This window comes from Cydia splendana, chromosome Z (assembly GCF_910591565.1).
Source record: "Cydia splendana chromosome Z, ilCydSple1.2, whole genome shotgun sequence".
NCBI lineage: Eukaryota > Metazoa > Arthropoda > Insecta > Lepidoptera > Tortricidae > Cydia > Cydia splendana.
The window spans coordinates 14,123,140-14,143,911 of NC_085987.1; the positions used below are offsets into that span (position 1 = coordinate 14,123,140).

A 20,772-nucleotide genomic window follows, 5' to 3' on the forward strand; every position below is an offset into this window, starting at 1 on the left:
CCTGAATTTTATTAGATGTTTTTAAAGCCTTATTATTTATTATCAATAGAGCTTTAAAAATTAAGTTAGAAGTGAAATATAATAAGCGTCTTTAGTTGTAAAAATATGTTACAAGACCTATAACTAATGAAGGGATAATTTTAGATATAGTCCACTTCTTTCGATTAGGTAAAATAGACGATTTCTTATATCTTTAATAAAACACTCCTAGGTTTAATTCGGTCTATGTTACAAACCGCATACCATCGCACAGTGTTCGATTTCCCTCAAAAAATTTCCCTATGCTGTTAATTGCATAAATCAATCAAGGAATGCATTTGAAATGCAAGACTAGAACACCCAGAAGTCTATTTCAAATACTTTTTTTAATAAAAAATAAATTATATTTCATGACCTTGACATCGAAAAATTACTAAATAAATTCTACAAAAGTATCTGATGAAGAAGTCGCTTTTTAATCAATGTAGTTCGATAAAGAAGCCTTTGGCGCATATTTTCTAGTTCTTAGTTTTGGAATTTACCCTCTGGTTACCGAGTAATTCATATAAATAGCGATTTTTTATTTCATTTTTTTCTCCTAAATAACTCAAAAGTGCGACTTGTGACTAGCACTGACAGATTGCTCTTAACTAGGTCAACCACTGGTAAAAAAATCACGTTCCACTATCGCGGCGTTTGGGAGTTATCGAATTTAAAAATACAGTGTTAGGGTTGACCCTCAACTTGACCTTTAATTTTTAGTCAGAATTAAATCAAAATTTTCCTCTATTACAAAACTGTATATTGTTTAGACATACTCCAGGTACTTACATAAATAAAAATACAGGAACACTGGATTGACGGGGGCAAAAGTGCACCAGTGCTAGTGATTAATTAAAAATCGACTAATAGTAAAAAACAATTTTATCCATCATTATCAAAATGGCTTAGTTTGAATACATTTAATTGTGTGCAAACCTCTTTCATTTATACTTACAAAAATCGTCCAGTAGGATTAGTCTACCAGAAGCAGTTCGTGAACTTCTGAAGCCGATTCATGAAGAAAACTTACAAGAGGCTGAAGTCGATGATGAAGATCTAGCTAATGATGGATCTTCGTTAATAGACGGTGATGAAAATCCATCCCATGTTGACGACTGCACGTTAGTTCTCGAAAATGAAAAATGATTTGTATGAGCCACAAAATACATAAAATCTGAGACCAACTTGCGAAAAGAAACTATAACTTGACTTCTGAATTTCTTTCTTTCTTTTCTGAATTTAATGACTTTATTGTTTAACAAAGTGCACTGCACTTAAAAGTTTCTGCGTGGCCCAATGGTTGACTGGTAGAGAATGCCTTTTGGCAAGTCTGCCATTTGTAATTTCTTGTATTGTGCAATAAAGGTTAAATAAATAAATATAAATAAAGTTTCTTATGTTGTTCCTTAATTTAATTTAATCAGATTTTTTAATTACTCCGACCTTTCATATTTGTTTGACCTTTAAGTAACAACCCTAAAAAGTATAATTTGACCTTTATACGTAACTCCCAAACGCCGCGATAGTGGAACTTGATTTTTTTACCAGTGGTAGACCTAGTTAAGAGCCATCTTTCAGTGCTAGTTACAAGTCGCACTTTTGAGTTTTTCAGGAGAAAAAAAATGAAATAAAAAATTTGTATTTATATGAATAACTCGGTAAGCAGAGGGTAAATTCCAAAACTAAGAACTAGAAAATATGCGCCAAAGGCTTCTTTATCAAACTACATTGATTAAAAAGCGACTTCTTCATCAGATACTTTTGTAGAATTTATTTAGTAATTTTTCTATGTCAAGCTCATGAAATATAATTTATTTTTTATAAAAAAAAGTATTTGAAATAGACTTCTGGGTGTTCTAGTCTTGCATTTCAAATGCATTCCTTGATTGATTTATGCAATAAACAGCATAGGGAAATTTTTTGAGGGAAATCGAACACTGTGCATCGCCCACCACCACACTGTTAACTGACAGTTCGTAAACCTTATTACAAAAGGCATAAGGTCCACCGATGGACAGTTAAGAGCGTCGCCGTTTGTACCTATCTTAATACAAAAGTCAACAATGAAAATAATTAATTACCTAATACGTCACATACCTATGACATGACTTGAACAAACAAGGAAAGCTATATATAAAATGTTTTTTCTCTGCGTTCTCACAAAGGAAACTTTGACAGTTTGAATTCCTCAAAGGAGGTCAATAGTTAACACCTCGTTAACACTAAACTCGAAACAGCACCTTTAAAAAAACATCAGGGGTCACTGACCTGTCCCAGTAAATTGAGGTAGTGTGCGTGAGCTGCGTTTGTGTGTGAAATGGGGTAATTTGACAGAATCTGAAAATTTACCCTCCTCTACGCCCTCTTAAGGTCAGAATTAAATTTAAAAAAGCTAGAAAAGTAAAAAGCACTAGTTCGCAAAAAATTCACAGATTTCGTGCCTCACACGACTATCGAGCACATTGGAAATGAATCTACGGAATTCGAAAAAATATTGTCGCTGAGCGACGAGAAAGTCTGGATAAGGAAAAAGTTACAAAATAAAACTACAACGTTGAATGATAATTATTTTATTCTTAGATTAACACAAGTATCCTGGACATAACGCATGTGAACAAACAAATTGCAAAATTTCCACACGCGTATCGAAGTTTGAATAATTGTCGCCGTGGCGCATAAGTATAGGTACATATGTAATTTTTGGATTAATAAGCAGGATATATTAATGTTCATAGTACAAGAAAATTATTACACGGCAAATCCGTAGCCAACTCGAGAAGTGGTAGCCACATCGCAGTTATCGTCACTCGAGTCTTGATCGGCAGCGGCCCATTTGCTGCAAGATATGAAATTTTCTTGACAGCAGTTTGACGCGACGAGAGATGACCATAACAGCGTTTGTCTATGTTGCACCAAACATGAGTTCCAATAGGTACTACCAGGGTTCAGCATCAGCTATCTTGGGTAATGCTCTACCATGTGATCATCATGACGAATCGGATGTCCAAAACAGCGCGTGCCTATGTTGCACCAAACCTGAGTTCCGCTAGGTACAACCAGGGTTCAGCATCAGCTCTACCTTGGGTACTACTCTCCTAAGTGCTCATCAAGACGAGTCGGATGACCAAAACAGCGTGTGCCTATGTTGCAACAAACCTGAGTTCCTTTAGGTAAGTACAGCCACGGTTCAGCATCAGCTCTATCTTGGGTACTACTCTCCTAAGTGCTCATCGAGACGAGTCCGATGACCAAAACAGCGTGTGCTTATGTTGTATTAAATCCGAGCTCCACTAGGTACTGCCAGGGTTCAGCATCAGCTATCTGCTAGCAGCCGCCAGCAACATGCTGAGGTGAGACCATTTCGTGGCACTTTTTCTTTTTTAAGTTTCTCTGTATAAGTTTTTATTTTGTGTTTGTGCTCACGAATAAAATTATTTCTATTTCTATTTCTATCTCTACCTCTACCTCTACCTCTACCCCTACCTCTACCTCTACCTCTACCTCTACCTCTACCTCTACCTCTACCTCTACCTCTACCTCTACCTCTACCTCTACCTCTACCTCTACCTCTACCTCTACCTCTACCTCTACCTCTACCTCTACCTCTACCTCTACCTCTACCTCTACCTCTACCTCTACCTCTACCTCTACCTCTACCTCTACCTCTACCTCTACCTCTACCTCTACCTCTACCTCTACCTCTACCTCTACCTCTACCTCTACCTCTACCTCTACCTCTACCTCTACCTCTACCTCTACCTCTACCTCTACCTCTACCTCTACCTCTACCTCTACCTCTACCTCTACCTCTACCTCTACCTCTACCTCTACCTCTACCTCTACCTCTACCTCTACCTCTACCTCTACCTCTACCTCTACCTCTACCTCTACCTCTACCTCTACCTCTACCTCTACCTCTACCTCTACCTCTACCTCTACCTCTACCTCTACCTCTACCTCTACCTCTACCTCTACCTCTACCTCTACCTCTACCTTTACCTCTATTTCTACCTCTACTTCTACCTCTACCTCTACCTCTATTTCTATTTCCACCTCCACAAGAATGCATAGATTGTCGAATAATGCGTTATCTACGCCCGTCTCAAAGAGAATAGATAGAGTTAGACCAAGAAAAATCTGCAGCGATTTTGATAGCCCACGCAGTGCAAGTGTTATTCTGCCGTCATAATCCCGATAATTCACAACAAACACCGATAACGAACTCTGCGAAACATGAAGTCATAAATGTCATGTGAAAAATGTCGTTCTGACTTTTTGACTATTTTAAGGTTAGGCTACAGGGCAAACCCTTAACCCGATCGTCTTTGTTTTAGGCTCAAATTATAGCTGACTAAATTGTCCAGAGCCGTTTTTCTCAAATTTTTGATATCATTCTTCGTTTCCAAATTATCGAGCACCAAAATCAAAAATTCAGAATAATTGGATTTTATTTTCACTATTTCGACAATAACTTTTTTCGTTTTTGACTTTCTCGAATAATTATTTTTGCACCTTACAGCACTCGTGATTATGCGTCTTTTGAGCCTTTTTTTAATATCATATCTTCACAACTTTCCGAGATATAAGGGGATCGCACTTTTTCGTGAAATCGGACCCTATACTGGAGCGAACGAAAAGACATTTTGAAGAATAATAAGTCGCAGTGGAATATCGAGGAATATATTTGATACATAAAATCAGAAGACTGACGGTTGATTGTACAGACATTATAACAACAACGGTTTCATAGCAACCTACCAACACTTCCTCTCAAGCAACCATCCATCATCATTTGAACACTCACAGCATCATCAAGCACTCAAGTCTAAACCTAAACCAGTCACACACCTTTCAAACTTAACGCGGGGCAATGGCTTAGTTAAGACATCGGCCAAGTTATCTTCAGTCGGGATGTACTCCAACTGAATCAACCCCTCATTGACGCAATGACGAACGAAATTGTACCTAATGTCGATATGCTTCGTCCGCCGGTGAGAAACAGGATTGTTCGCCAACGCCATGGCGCTCTGGTTGTCTACAAACAACTTGACATTCTTAGAATTCCCCTTTTTGAATACGTGACTCACTAACCTCTGGAGGTATACAGCTTCCTTGGATGCTTCAGACAATGCGACGAATTCTGATTCACTTGAAGAAAGTGACACGCAGCTCTGCTTTCTGCACTCCCAGGATATCATATTCGGTCCAACTTTGAACATATACCCCGAATAAGACTTTCTGTCTCTAATGTCGCCTCCCCAGTCAGCATCAACGTAACCTGTAATTAAATGATCGTTACGTTCACCTTTTGACTTCTGAAATAGAAGGCCTAAGTCACACGTTCCCTTTATGTAACGTAGAACACGCTTAGCCGCCTTCATGTGTACAGATCGGCAACATGAATTATATTGAGCCAAAAAGCTCACAGCCGCCGAGATATCGGGCCTCGTGTTGCATGCTAGGTATTTCAATGCACCAACCAAAGACTGGTATCGTAATTGTTCTTGACGATTCATCTCCTCACCACCCCCATCTGCCAAAACCTTATGCTTTTTTTTTTTTTTTTTTTTAATTTATTTACACATCACAAAAACATAATACAAACAACTTAAAACTAAGATGCGCCACAGAACCTTGTGAAAGTTTATGCGTGGTGCAAATGCATCACTACGCTCAAACTGCATGTGTAATGTTTATATACCTATGCTTTTTTTGTATATGGTACTTATATACTAGACACATAAAGGAAAAACTAAGTTCGTAAGTAAACAAGTATCAGGTAACACCTGTCATCTGTAATATTTCTTAAAAGCGTTTTTACATTTAGTTTTATTTTCGAGGGTATTTTTATATATTTCTTCTGGTATATTATTTAGTATGCTAGATAGCATATATTTCCACGTCCTCCTGCCATACACGTTTACGTACTTTGGGAGAATATATCTAGATTGAACAACTGTGCTACGTAATTTTTTATGTCTGTATTTCATTTCTAGTAGTTTTATTTTATCATATTCATCGAGAACTATCGACATGTTGATTTTGTCAAAGATAGACATTACTTTACAGTGTTTAAAAATATCACATTCGTTATCAAATCTATTTAAGTATGTTGGTAAAATAGTTTTAAGTATGCTAAGTTGTAGTTTATATATGTTATCTATGTATGTTTTATATGTTCGTCCGTAGCTACTTAGCCCATAACTTATGACCGTGTCTGCCAGAGACAGGTATAGTAATCGTAATATATTATAAGGGAGTTTATATTTAAGTATGTTCATTTGGGAACGCAGAGACCGTAATTTGTCACATACATGTTCAATGTGAGGCTTCCAGTTGAGGTGTTTGTCGATGACAAGGCCCAGGTAGGTGTGTTGGTCCACCAGCTGGAGCGGCTCGCACGCGCACGCGCGCGGGTCGTGCCAGCAGGGGTGCGCATGAGCTATAACTATAGGGTTGACACTTTTTGCGTATGGGGAGCGTATGTGTAAAAGTTTTGTTTTGTTGGCATTTATAACTAAGCCTACGTCGTGAGCCCACTTACACAGAGTATCAAAATTGTATTGCATCATTTCCTGTGCCTCACTGATGTTTCTGCCGTATGTGACCAAGCACGTATCATCGGCAAATTGGTATACAGCATCCAGATCCAGTTCTAGCGGAGTTTTCGCTGGTTTGCATTGATCCATACCATGATCCTTTAGAACGGTTTCAATAAACTTCCTCTGATGTAGGAAAAACGTACCTTCTTTTCCTCGTTCTAAAGTCATGCCTAAACATTGGCGCGCTTGTTTCAAATCCTTAACTTTGAAGAATTTTCGCAACCCATTCAACAATGCCACTTTGCTTTTCATATTTTCAAAAAATATTATGAAATCATCTACATACAAGCAAATGAAAATATCATCTTTGAAATATAGACAATTATCATATTCAGAACGTTGAAATGACATTGTTGACAGCAAAACATCATTGACTTTTTCGTACCACGAGCGACTTGCTTGTTTGAGGCCATATATTGCCTTTTTCAATAGACAAACCTTTTTATACTGACCTTCGCTGTCAAATCCTTCCGGTAGTCGCATATAAACTATTTCTTGTAAATCCCCATTCAGAAAAGCGGTATTTACATCAAAATGATGTACCTGTAAATCATTTTCTGCAGCCAACGCTAGCAATAACCTTAAAGTTGATCTTCTTACGACGGGTGAAAACGTTTCAAAATAATCCACACCGTATGACTGCGTGAAGCCTTTTGCGACAAGTCTGGCTTTGTATGTCAGGTTTCCATCGGCGTCATACTTGTACTTGTAGACCCACTTGTTACCCGCTGTGTTACAAGCTTCCGCCCAAAACTTCTTATTTAAGCCTTTGTCCATAAGCATGGTCCGTGCCATCTCCGTAATCGAACGCAGGGACCTTTCCGCGACTCCGTTCTGTTCTGCCGTGTAGGGAACTGTCAACTGGTGCCTTATTCCCTTGCTGGAAAGAAATGCATTAAAATCTTTATTAACGAATTCGGTACCATTGTCCGTTCTCAGTTGTTTAACTGTCAAACCTGTCTCATTCTCCACATGCGTCACAAAATCCTTAAAGAAGCTTAAAGTTTGCGACTTTTCCTTAAGAAAATAAGCAAACATTTTCCTAGTGAAATCATCCACAATGACAAACATGTAATGAGCACCCCCGTAAGAACGTTCCGACATTGGTCCACACAAATCGGCGTGTAATAAGCCGAGTTTGTCATCAGCTCGTCCTGCTTCACCCTTTGGAAAAGGTAATCTATGTGCCTTACCTCTTATACAAGCGACACAAGGTTCCATTACGCTTTTACCTCCAAGCTCGATCTGTAGAAGCTTCCGTAAATCGCTCAGATTCACGTGCCCAAGCCTCCGATGCCAAAGCGCCAACGAGTCCTCAACTTGAACTGTAGCCAAAGCCCCTTCTACAACAGGAAAACAATCATCCAACTTATAGATACCTGAGACTTCACTAGCAGTCACCACAAGTTTACTCGTAATTTGGCCTATCGACTGGTGAATCATCCTACAACCATTATAATCAAATATAACCTTCCACCCATTCTTTACCAACTTCGATATCGATAAAAGATTAACTTTCAAGTCGGGTACATAGTAACAATCTTTTACGGGAAACAATACTCCTTTTAGACTTACCATAATGTCACCCTTACCCTCACTTGACATTTTGTCATCATTCGCACATGTCACAACATTCTTATCAGTTATCATAAAGTCTCTAAACCAGTGCTTCTTAAAACTCATGTGGTTCGACGCACCGCTGTCCAGATAAAATGCCGAGGGGCTGAAGGAATCGTGTACCGACAGTGAACAGTGTAAAGCAACTTTCTTCGACTTTGAAGAAACCGTTGATACGCCTTCACCATCCATTTCCTTTACCAGCTTCGGGCAATCTGACTTCTTATGACCTTTCTTGCCACATCTGAAGCATTTGAGCTTTAATACTGAATGTTGACCTTGTTCCTTTGCTACTAACGCCGAATTCGCAACTGAGGAATCATTCGAAGAACTCTGGCCGGAATCCTCTTGTAACAGCTTCTGACGGACATTTTCAGAGGTAAGCTTCATACCTGAGTGTTCTAATGCCATTCGCAATGGTCTATACTCATCAGGTAGACCTCTCAATAACACTACGGCTATCAGATCGTCATCAAAGCTCTGATTAATCTCTTTCAGCTTTTGAGCGTGGCTCATCACGGATGCAACATATTCATGCATAGACTTGTGATTTTCTAGCTTTTCATCCAAGAGATTATTCATCAAAGATATCCGCCGGTTAATACCTTTATCTTCGAATATAGCTGCCAACGCGTCCCACACCTCCTTAGCGTAAGATAGATTTTGCACATACGGGTACAGATGCGGCTCCAGGTGTAGACATATTAACGTGAAAGCCTCCTGATCCTTTTCTATTTCTGCAGTATCTAGTTGCTTCGGTAGCGTTGACGTGTACTTGAAACATTTTTCGCGAACGAGTAGCATTTTAATTGCGAACTTCCATGACGTATAATCTTCTAATCCGTTTAATTTGGTAACAGAAAATTTTGTAAACTGGGACATGACCTGAAGAATAATAAGTCGCAGTGGAATATCGAGGAATATATTTGATACATAAAATCAGATGACTGACGGTTGATTGTACAGACATTACAACAACAACGGTTTCATAGCAACCTACCAACACATTTCCAATGTCAAAACAACTTTGCGAACGCTAAACAGCTACGTAAAGTAGCACTTTTTGAGCAACTGTATTAAAAAATACATTATGTATTGTTGCAGATGTGGTGGGCAATATGGTGTGCTGCGGTGGTGGCCGGAGCCGCTGCCGCGCCAGCCGCCGACGCGCTAGCGCCCCTCGCGCTCGACCTGCCACAGATCGATTCCCTTACGCCTGACGACGTGAGTTAAATGTTCTAAGGCATATTATTATTTTATTTTATTGGCCTTATTTGGTATAAATATACCCAAAAAACTTTATTAAATTACATGAAACTTGGCATTAACAATCACCTTATAAAATACAGGCATATTATGTTATTCTTATATTAGTCACGCTAATCACATGGTAAAAACAATCTTCTGTGCTTCTAAATTGTGGAGTGTTATTATTATTAGTATTCATATTAGATTACCGTAAACTGCAAAAATGCCTTCCACACCAAACACTGCTTGGCTTGATAAACATTGACATTTGGTAGATTTTCAGAAAAAAGTGTACCATTAACTTTTTTTCGAAAAGCTAACAATTGTTGGGTTACATAATACCTACTTCGACTCAGAATGACGAGGACTGTTGATTAAAAGAAAGAATAAAAGTGTTTTGGTCAGTTGTTTAATGCAAATTTTGGGAGTCACTTTTGTGACGCTTCATACAAAATGTATATGAAAATGCGTCACACACCTGTCACCTTTTTCGGACACTTTCTCCTTTTTAAATCGATATTCCTCGTGATTCCGACTAAAAAAAGTAAAATTCGGAAGTCGATGTTGTTTTGTTAAATGTTAACATCAAAAGTGCTTCAATTGTATAGTAGGTAGCTTAGCGAGCATATAGTTAGCTGTACCAATTGACAAGAGGGGCCACTAGGTTAAATTGGAGTTTGTTGAAATATTTTCCGGCTATTCGTACATTTCGTACGGGCTCTGTTGTGTACTTACATACCTACGGAGCTCATGAAGTGGCACTTCTCTCCGCCGTTTGAATGCTGATCGAAGTTTTTTACCATATTCCAATATATCTTCAATACGTAAGTAGGTAGTTCATCATAGTAGCTTTAATTTTAGATCCGTGTAGGGCGTGTAGAAAACTAAGGTGTTCAATCGCGGTAACACTAACTTAATCTGTTTTTTTTTTGTTTTACTAGGTCAATATGTATTTTCCTAAACTTATATCTTCTTAACTTGTTATCTCCGAATAAGCTGTTACATGAATTTGAACCATGTAAGTAGAACTCTAGTTCTACTAATAGGTATACAGTTCTAACTGTAAAATTGTTTTATTTAGGTATAAGCGGGCTCGTTCTTTTCACTCGTGAGGTAAATTGGTGTGGAAGGCATTTTGGGTAGCTAGCCGCACTGCATAAAATAAACAATGCTCTTTGTTTAACATATTAAGGTATGAGCCGAAAAAATTTCGTACCTCAGTACATTTTCAACTATTATAAGAACGTATAATCTTTCTGTGTTATTGGCAGGAGAGCCTGATGAGCTACGCGGGGCCGGCAGGTCGCTACGCTGCGTCCGCGCCGCTGGTCTACCTACTGCCCGACATGTCCCGCGACGCGCAGGTATTTCATCAATCGTCACTCTCATCAGTATTTTCCCATGATTATTTTTATTTCAAGAACAATCAACTTCATTATTATACAGCGTGTAATGTCAATACGGACCGGATTTTTGCAGGCAACCCTATACCATTGTATTTGCAATAAAATTACCATCATTTTGATGTATAATTCAAGCGTCAGACAGATGAGTGCAATTAACGATGTAAAATCACCTCTTTAAACACGGCAACCACATAATAGTGACCGGAAAAAGATAGGCAACCTAGTTGATTTATGTTGTACAAGTTGTATACTTTCCATTGAAACTTATTTCGTTCGTCAGACAAATCGGTGAAATTTGACGAATAAGATTTTTTTCAAAAATTTATTAAAAATAGCCTTGACCATATTTCTTTAGGCAACCCTATTTATTTATGTTCTGAAACATATTTTCTTTCATAAAATATAAGTTTCATCCGTCAGACGTATTGGTGAAGGTCGACCATATATGTGGGATCTTAGACCAGAACGGAGCCAAGTTCGCCCGAAGAGAGAAGTTTCCCTGGTCATGTTATGTCTCGTAATGTTTGCAGTACATTGCTGCTCGGTAAATTTTCAATAAATTAATTACGGGGTAACCATATCTAATTACCTAAGTGTAATAAAAAAAATATCTTAATTAATGATTACAAGGATAAATTCTATATCTAGTTTAATTTATCGCCCGTATTGGATTTACACACTGTACCTATATAAAGTTTAGAGTAATAGAGTTAGACCAAGACAAGTCTGCAACGATTTTGATAGCACACGCAGTGCAAGTGTTATTTAAACGTCAAACTTCTATGAAATTATGACGTATAAAATAACACTTGCACTGCGTGTGCTATCAAAATCGTCGCAGACTTATCTTTGTCTAACTCTATATGACAATGAAGCATGATTCAGGATTGTATATACATATATTCAGATTAGTATAAAAAATGAAATATGCCCAGACATAGAAGTTTTTGTGGCAAAAACGAGTGTTTGAGAAAATGAAACATTGATAAATCTGTTATCGATAAGTCATAGGTAGATTAATATTTAAAATATGTAACTTCTACTTGCTGTAGGTAAATTACAGAGAAATTTCAATAGTGGAAATCAATTACAAACCGGTACATAATTTCTTTATTACATATATTTAGCACTTAAAAATTAAAACGTAAACTGTAGTAGGTATACAGTACCAAAATAATAGAAAACCAACAATATATCAAAAGAGAAGAAGATATCGAATGTGTTGTGTATTTCTCGGTAGCTATCTTCTTATAAAATATATGTAATAAATATATAAGTATAACGTGAAGGTAACATCGATAACAGACATGTCGATATTTTATTTTGTCAATGACTTTATTTTGCCAAAAAGACTTCTGTCTGAATATGCCTACTATACCGGGTGTGGCCTGTAACACGAGCAAATAATTAAAACATAGATTGTACTCCTCAAACGGTGACACTTTTGTTCAACAACTTTAAAAAATTATGAAGTATTTAGACTCGCTATTTTTCATACAAAATAAATATTATCTTCAATGGACGCCATCGCCACGTCATATCATTGTGATTGACGTTGCTTGTCACGCCTTAAACATAACAAAACTCGCAATACATTGCGTCTTAGAATAAACTTTAAAGTGTATTAAAAATCAAACCACAAGTTATTTTAAAAGTTGCTGAACAAATGTTGGTCAGTATGAGGAGTAGAGCTTACAGTTTAATTTTTTGCTCATATACTACTTGCCTACTGTATGAATAGTTTGAATAGCCACTAAGAATGATGTTTATTTACCAATGCCGCAGGCTACGCTCGGCGTCTAGGAATGTGCACTAATTAAACTTTAATCAATGAATACGTCTACTGAAATAATGAAATAATTTAATACAACTTTGTTAAAAAAGGAAATAAAATTACGTACCTATACATGTTAAAATTAAATCATGCATTATTGTGTTACATAGGGGTCCATTTGATCCAAATTCAGTGTTGATCGTATCAGAGTCTTTCCAAATATTTGAATAAGGTTGATAACTGGATTGATTTCAACCCCGAATGAATAGAATACCGGATGTTTCCTGTAACAGGAGCAATAAATTAAACAGTAAATAGGCTATACTCCTCACACTGATCAACACTTGTTTAGCAACTTTTACTTTACTTTAAAAATAACTTATGTTTTGATTTTTATTACACTTTAATAGTTATTTGTTTTACAAGGGGGCAAAGTTGTTGTTTAACCGCTCGTGCTAATATTGATACCCGAGCAAGCGAAAGATTGCAAAATTGAACCACGAGCGTAGCGAGTGGTTAGAAAAATTGAATCTTGAGCGTTGCGAGGGTTTCAAAGCACGAGGGTTAAACAAAATTTGCCTCCGAGTGAAACACAAAATTTTTCACCACACCAACCCGAAGCAAATATTAAATGTAAAATATCAAACAAAATCAAACCAAATCAAATCCAAATGAATGTTATTAAATATGTATCATCCAAAATCATCATTTAAAAGTCAATTCTACCAGCAAAGATAAGAAAACAACTCAAAATTTGCGTTTTATTACTTTGCCTCACATGTGAATAAAATGCAACTTTGCTATCAGTTTTTGAAGTGCAAAGTAAGCCTTTCCGAGCTGGTGTGGTGAAAAGTTTATTGTAAGACGCAATGTATTGCAAATTTTGTTATGTTTAAAGCGTGCCAAGCAACGTCAAACACACTGATGACAGCGTACATTGAAGGCAATATTTATTTTGTATGACAAAAAGTTGTTTGACAAAAGTTTTATTGTAGGAGGAGTATAATATATATTTTAATTATTTGTTCGTGTTACATGCAACACGGTATATATATGCAGCAATATATTATAGGCACATGAATGAATTTGAAGAGGATTTTTTAAAATTAACTATGTCACTACCTCACTACCTATGAGGATAAGGTGAAAAGGCGCGGTTTTAAACTTCCGTAACAGAACTGTGACTAGTTAAGTATGTAAATCAGTACCTACTTAGGTACTCTAACTGAAGCATAATATCCGTCTGTAGGTAAGTACCTATTTAAACATAAGAAGCCTTAGGGACTTAAGTAGTCTATAGATAATTAAAAAAGAATGATACTTAAAGAAACTAAGTTAGACAATGAGTGATGTTAATATTCTTTCGGCTACAAATCATCATACAATGGAGTGATGGGAATTGATGAATACCGAGTTCTATAATTTACTTTATTTATTATAAACCGGTATTTACTTTGGCCATACCCTTTTCGTTTTGACTTGGAGTAAAAGTTAGGAGACAGTAATTAAGTGAACAAATTACAGTGTCAACTTGAGACTTTGTATTCTGTGAGAGCTTATTGAAATTAATTTCAATTGCTTCTTCGAGTGGTAGAACCCATTTCATTGTTGAAATCTATTTTGATAAAATTATTGTTATCGTTTGAAACAAACTTTTCTCGTCATTTTACAATACAACATACTCGTTATACTATACCTACGATAATTTTACTAATAAATCATCTTCCTTGCGTTGTGCCGGGTTTTTAATACGGGTCAAATATATTGATAATAACTTTGATATTTTGTTAATGCTCAACTTTTAAACCTAGTGTAATACTTACCTTGTCTAAAAATATGTATTGCAAACCCTAAACAGAAACAGTTTCTACAGTTTATGAGATTCTTTTAGCTTTAAGCGTATTATCGAATGTTTTCCAAGAAAATGCATTAAGTCACCTGGTATTTTGAATAACAGGTTAAATTGTGTTAACTTACTGTGGCCCAACCTTACGGTACGTTTACCTACTGTCCCAAACATAAAGAAAATAATTATATTCTAGTGCTTGCATCTGTGTGCCGAGTGAGTTTAGGGCTTCAATACAGCGCGAGATCAACCTTCACTTTCAATAAATAAATATTATAGCCATTCTTACTCTAAGTAGCCACAGTAAGCTCAATAAGGCATGTGTTTTGGGTGGGTACTGGCAACGATGTATGTAGCGCATATACAGGTCAAGCGTGTAATATATAGCAATAGTAGGCGTCTAGGCTGCAGCTGCCCAAATTCTGACTAAATTGGATGAACGGATGTTAGCATTGGCTTGTTCGATCTACCGTTGTGTCAATATAAATGTGGTCTACAACCAAGTATACATGTAATCAAGGTGACAAGTGTGCGCGCGCGCCGCGACTTCTCCGTGAACCCGGCCGTGGATCTCCTGACGGACGCCTACGCCGACAAGGCGCGGCGCCTACACCTCACGCACGCCAACAGGGAACTCCTTAAATGCGTAGGCAAGCGAGGTAAGATCTATAATACTTTTTATTGTAATTGCTATGCTATACTACCTATCTAATCGAAATTTTAAACACATTTCATAATATACAGTAAATGTTTTCTCATTTTACAGACCCCTGGAGTGGTCCTGAAGATTGCTTTAAGAAAACATTCGGAAAGTAAACTTAAACGCAAACATGCTCAGCTGCCGTCCAAACACGCCTCTCTACTTATAGTCAAATAAACTGCCTGGCGAGATGCACAGCGATGTAGTTTATTTATTCTGTGTATATAATATGTATTGTGCGCACTTTATGTATTTGTTTAAGAGGGGGCTAATGCAAAATTGTAGTTTTAATATTTAAAGGTTAAAAAATCTCACGGAAATAAGATTATATTTGCATGGGCTGTCTCCCACCAACTCCTCACTATGTTAAAGTTGGCTTGCACTTACAACCCTTGTTGTAGGTGTTGTGCGAATGGGCAAAGGTAATCGCTTATTATTAGGACATTTGTCTGCTTTTTGGTCTCTTATAACATAAGAAAAATAAAGAAAACATGTCTAATTTTCATTTCATTTCAATTATATGTTCTTGCATTTCACAACAGTATATAATTTCAGTATAAGATAGCTTTTTCAGTCAGTCTCGGTACAAAAAGTACTGAGGTTGACTGAAGTAGCATGACAAATACGAACGTTTCCGAGAAAATACGATGGAAAACAATTATCCACTACATTTGACATTTTTAATTTTTTTGTAGTAACAGCCGAGGGAGGTGATGAGAAAAATTGTAAGCAAGCAAAAATATATTTTCAGAGTTATAAACATTACAGCCATATTTTCCGTCGCAAGTGTCACGCGGCGCTATAGGTAGGTATATCTTTTGTTACCTACCTCAAGTATACTCGCAATTCCCTGGCTTTACGCCCCCTCTTAATTAGTAATGGATCTAAAATTATTATATTATTGTGCTAAAATATTTACTGTAAATATAAGACCGATATAAAAAAAAACTAGTTCATTATGTATTGCCTCCTTATTTATCACACCTAATAAGTTTAGTAAAAATTAGTATGCCAAAACTTGAATAAATATAGACTTTATTTCGTAATATAGAAACACTGATACATACAAACAAGAATACAATGTTAGTTAGTTGAAGTGTTATTGTAATAATCAATAATATATAATATCTTCTATATATATATATACACATATTTATATATATATACACATATTATTTATATATATATTATATTATATATAAATGCGTGTGTCCTGACTAACTGACTGACTGATTCATCAACGCGGCGCCGAAACTACAAAAGCTAGAAAGTTGAAATTAGTACTCTAGGTTGCATTTATAAAGTGTACAAGAGATAAGAAGCGATTTTGAGAAATTCCACCCCTAAAGGGGTTAAAAAGGGGATGAAAGTTTGTACGGGGTTCAAATTTTATTTAAGCTAGGCCTTTTTAAACTTCGTGTGTGTTGAAAAAGGGGTTGTATGTTTGTATAGAAAGAAAGAAAGAAAGAAAGAAAGAAAATACATTTATTTAACGCCACAACATATTACATCTAGAAAACAAAGACATACAAACATAAAAAACATTGGACGCTAAAATAGGACCCCACTCAGCATAATGCCGCGGCAATCCGTGGCGCTGGTTTTCAGTGGGGACCTGACTTAAAACTATGAGACGACAACACATACGCCAGCGACACACAAAAAACAGACATAAAAAAGAGAGAGACACTAAAATGTATACATACTGAACAACAACGAAAGAAAAGGAAAACAAAAAAAAAACATACTAAGAAACATATAAAAAAACCACACTGAATTATAAAATATACATCAAATTTAAAAATATTAAAAAGAAAAAGAAAAACTGTAACCTAAAAACTTAAAAACTACCCACAAACAAATTATCGTTATTTTAATAGAATGACGGTATCAAATCGCAAACAGCTACATACGTCTCCAGAGAGATAAAGTGGTTAACGTCTACGTGTGTTACTTATATTGCAGTGATGTTTCAATTTGTGTTTGTAATAAGTGAGAACGACATTTTGACTTGAAGCCACTCAACGACTTCAGCGAACGGATTGGTGGAGGCAGGTCATTCCAACACTTCGTGGCAGCGTACCGAAAACTGCCGCGAATGGCCGTAGAATGGTAACGAGGGCAAACAAGTTGCAGATACCTGGATGATCTGACATCTGAGGATCTGGAGTTATGAGCCCAGGTTAGCTTATCGTAAAGGTACGAAGGCACCCGGTAGTGCACAATGCCAAACATAAGCGACGCTAAATGGACCTTTTGACGCGTGGACATTTTCATAACGTGGTTTTTATTCAAGTATGGTGTTACGTGCGAGCGGGGAGGGATATCAAAGCAAAAGCGTGCACAGGCATTTTGCACTCTCTGTATTAACCTCTGGGTACTCGCCAGGAGGCGTGGCCCGTAGACTGTGTCACAGTAATCAAACCGTGAGAGGACAAGTGCATCGCATAACCTCACCCTAAGTTCAACACTAAGGAAATATCTTATTTTATAAAGTAATTTTAACCTGTAAAAGCAATTTCGAACTGTGCTAAGTAAATGTTTTTCAAACCTCAGTTCCCCGTCCATAACCAGCCCCAAGTTTCTAACCTCTTTAACATGTTCAAGAATGGTGTCGTTTATGAACACTTCGAAATTGCACATAGAAAGTCTGTTTATTTGTTTTTTTGTACCCAGTAACATAACCTTGGACTTTGTAGGGTTTAGTGCAAGTGCGTTTGCTTGTGACCATCCAGCAATGCGCTCGAGATCATCGTTTAACTTACGTATTCCTGAGTCCACGTTACTCGAACTGCACGAAACTGTAAGTCGTCAGCATAAATATGGTAATTACAGTGTTTGATTACATTAATTATGTCACTGCTGTACAATATGAATAATATTGGACCTAAAATGGAACCTTGTGGCACGCCTCTAGTTACCGAAAGTATTTCAGATACGACTTTCTTACCATTAGATGCTTGAAGTTCAACTAGCTGGCTCCGATTACTGAGGTAACTTACAAACCATTTCAAGGTATCAGTTTCGAAACCGTAATATGATAGCTTTGACAACAAGAGCGAAAGGTCGATAGTATCAAAAGCTGTGGAGAAGTCCAATAATGTGAGTATAGTACCTTGTCCCCGGTCCTGAGCTTCCAAAATATTATCAGTCGTGTATGGATATCAAAAAAATATTCGAGGGCTGGATTTTAAAAGGGCGTATTACTGGAACACAATTTTTTTTCTTAAATTCAGCCTTCTTCAACAGGGTTAAAAGGGGGTTGAAAGTTTGAATCCATTACACATGCTTTTAAACTTCTTAGAAAGGCATTGTATAAAATTACAAAAAAGTTATTTCAACGTTAAAAAGGGTTAAAAAGGGGATGTAAGTTTATATATGTATGTGGTATCTTTTAAGCGAGGAACTTGAAACTTGGTAAAAGGGCATTATATTAAAATAGATGAAAACTGATTACACCGTTTTTGAAAAGTTTGTATTATGGATTAACCCGAGTTTGAAGTTAAGCGACTCATTTATACGTTATAAATTCATAGAAGTTTGACTGTTACAACACTTGCACTGCGTGGGCTATCAAAATCTCTGCAGACTTTTCTTGGTCTAACTTGGAGGTTTAAACTTCGTAGTTTGTGAAAGACAAATTTCATGCGTTGCATAATTTAACAAATGATTAACCGTCCCTACTGGATTAGTGATAACCATCAACTTACAAATCCACGCATAGGTACGAAGTCGCGGGCAACAGCTAGTGTAGGTATACAATATATTATTAACTATAGTTGGTCAAGCAAATCTTGTGAGTAGAAAAAGGCGCGAAATTTAAATTTTCTAAGAACGATAACCGTTCGCGCCTACATTTTTTAAATTTGCCGCCTTTTTCTACTGACAAGATTTGCTTGACCATCTATAGATACCTACCTTAAGCTTATTTTTATATTAAGCATCCTCTCTAGAAAAACCAAATAGAGTCAAGGGAAGATGCAGGTCAAGATAAAAAAAAACTAAAATAATCCTTGCTAGTTTGTTCACTTTCAGGTTGAGATAAATTTTAGCATTATATAATGTTTCGGATATTAAACAAGATTGACTTGTTTTGATGTGCGGGTTTATTTCGCGCCCACCGTCTAATGAACGTGCTGATAAACCAATTGGTTCCTGTCTCAATATCACTGATCATACCTATTTGAAAAAATTAAGCTGAATTTAGATCATGTTCGCATTATCATGTAAAATTAAGCACAAGTTTACATTTATATATAGGTACAAAAAATGCTATTAACCTTAACAACAACCAATAATTTTATTACTCATGAAAAAAACTGTTAGAAAGGCAGAACAAAGTCCGATGTGATTAAAGAAAAAATAAAAGTACAAATTAAAATGACTTGACCTGCCCATCCCAGTATAATTATGGTTTGACTAATGATCGCGGTGCAATGAAGGAGTGGAGCGGGCGCAGCAAGCGCCGCGCGCCCACGCTGTCCATCGACCTGCCCATGGCGGTGCTGCGCCACAAGCTGGGCCTGGAGCAGGCGCGCAAGGCGCAGGCGCTGCGGGCCGCCGAAAACAGGAGCTTTCTGAACGAGATCGGCAAACGAGGTGAGCAACAGAACTTCAATTTCACTGTACCGTACAGCGGCTCTATGACAATGGAAATAAAACAAGCAAAAAAGTTTTTCGTTGGCTCGTTTTATTTTGCTAACAGTGAACTAGCAATATTCAGTTAGGTAGTGTCGTAGTATCTGTGTACAATAAATAGTCATTAGGAAAAATAAGGATGGTTTTCGAAATAATCTTGGAAAATGACATTGATCTTTTTTATTTAAACAGACCATAAACAAAAATAACGTAAATTATTTTCTGTTGCAGGTTTTCAATGGGACTCATCTCTGGAATTGCAGAAGTATTACTAGATTATAAATTCTGGCCGTCGTAGATACAGAAATGTATTGTCAATTCTGGTATTTTTGAAGTACATTGGAAATATTACTGTATTGTATAACCAACCAAATTAACCTTTACCTAACATCAATAATGTAGCGTCGCATGTCAGAAACATTAATTGTAAATTTAATTAATAATGACTTAATTATTTAATACTTCTTTGATCTTCCTTCTGATCACAAGATTATAAGTTCTGATAGGTATAGTAGTTATGAATATATTTTAAAATTCATAATTGTCCTACAATGTCGTACAACATGTTATACTGTATAAAAAAGTATACTCGTAACGATTTGACTCATTTAAATTAAAGAAACTGTTTACGATTGTAAATAATTTTATCTATATACAGGGTGGCTAACAAATAACTGTATTCCTGTTCCCAGGGAGGTTTTGGGATTATACTGAGCAACTTTGAATATGGGCCCAACCCCGAAATAGCGAAAAAAAAATTACCCTCGCATAGAAAATGGACCAGCCAAAATGTATGAAACAGCAGGTGTGGCTCACTCCGCGATTTCGTCGCTTTGCTACAGGTAGCTAAAAGTACATCCGTTCCACACCAATTTTGGTGGCTAGTTATAAGCTGCGCGTGGCGCTGTCGCCACCTAGCG

General features: G+C 36.8%; 1 protein-coding gene across 1 annotated transcript in view; it reads left to right on the forward strand.

The window, feature by feature from the left end:
- Positions 1-20,383, forward strand: part of LOC134804435 (diuretic hormone 41-like) — an 85,856-nt gene extending 65,473 nt beyond the window's left edge. The window contains exons 3-6 of the mRNA XM_063777477.1: positions 9,345-9,464; positions 10,760-10,852; positions 19,657-19,813; positions 20,084-20,383. Coding sequence (XP_063633547.1) covers positions 9,345-9,464; positions 10,760-10,852; positions 19,657-19,813; positions 20,084-20,127 — 414 coding nt within the window. The 3' untranslated portion in view covers positions 20,128-20,383. The remainder of the gene's footprint in view (positions 1-9,344; positions 9,465-10,759; positions 10,853-19,656; positions 19,814-20,083) is intronic.
- The last annotated feature ends 389 nt before the right edge of the window (positions 20,384-20,772 follow it).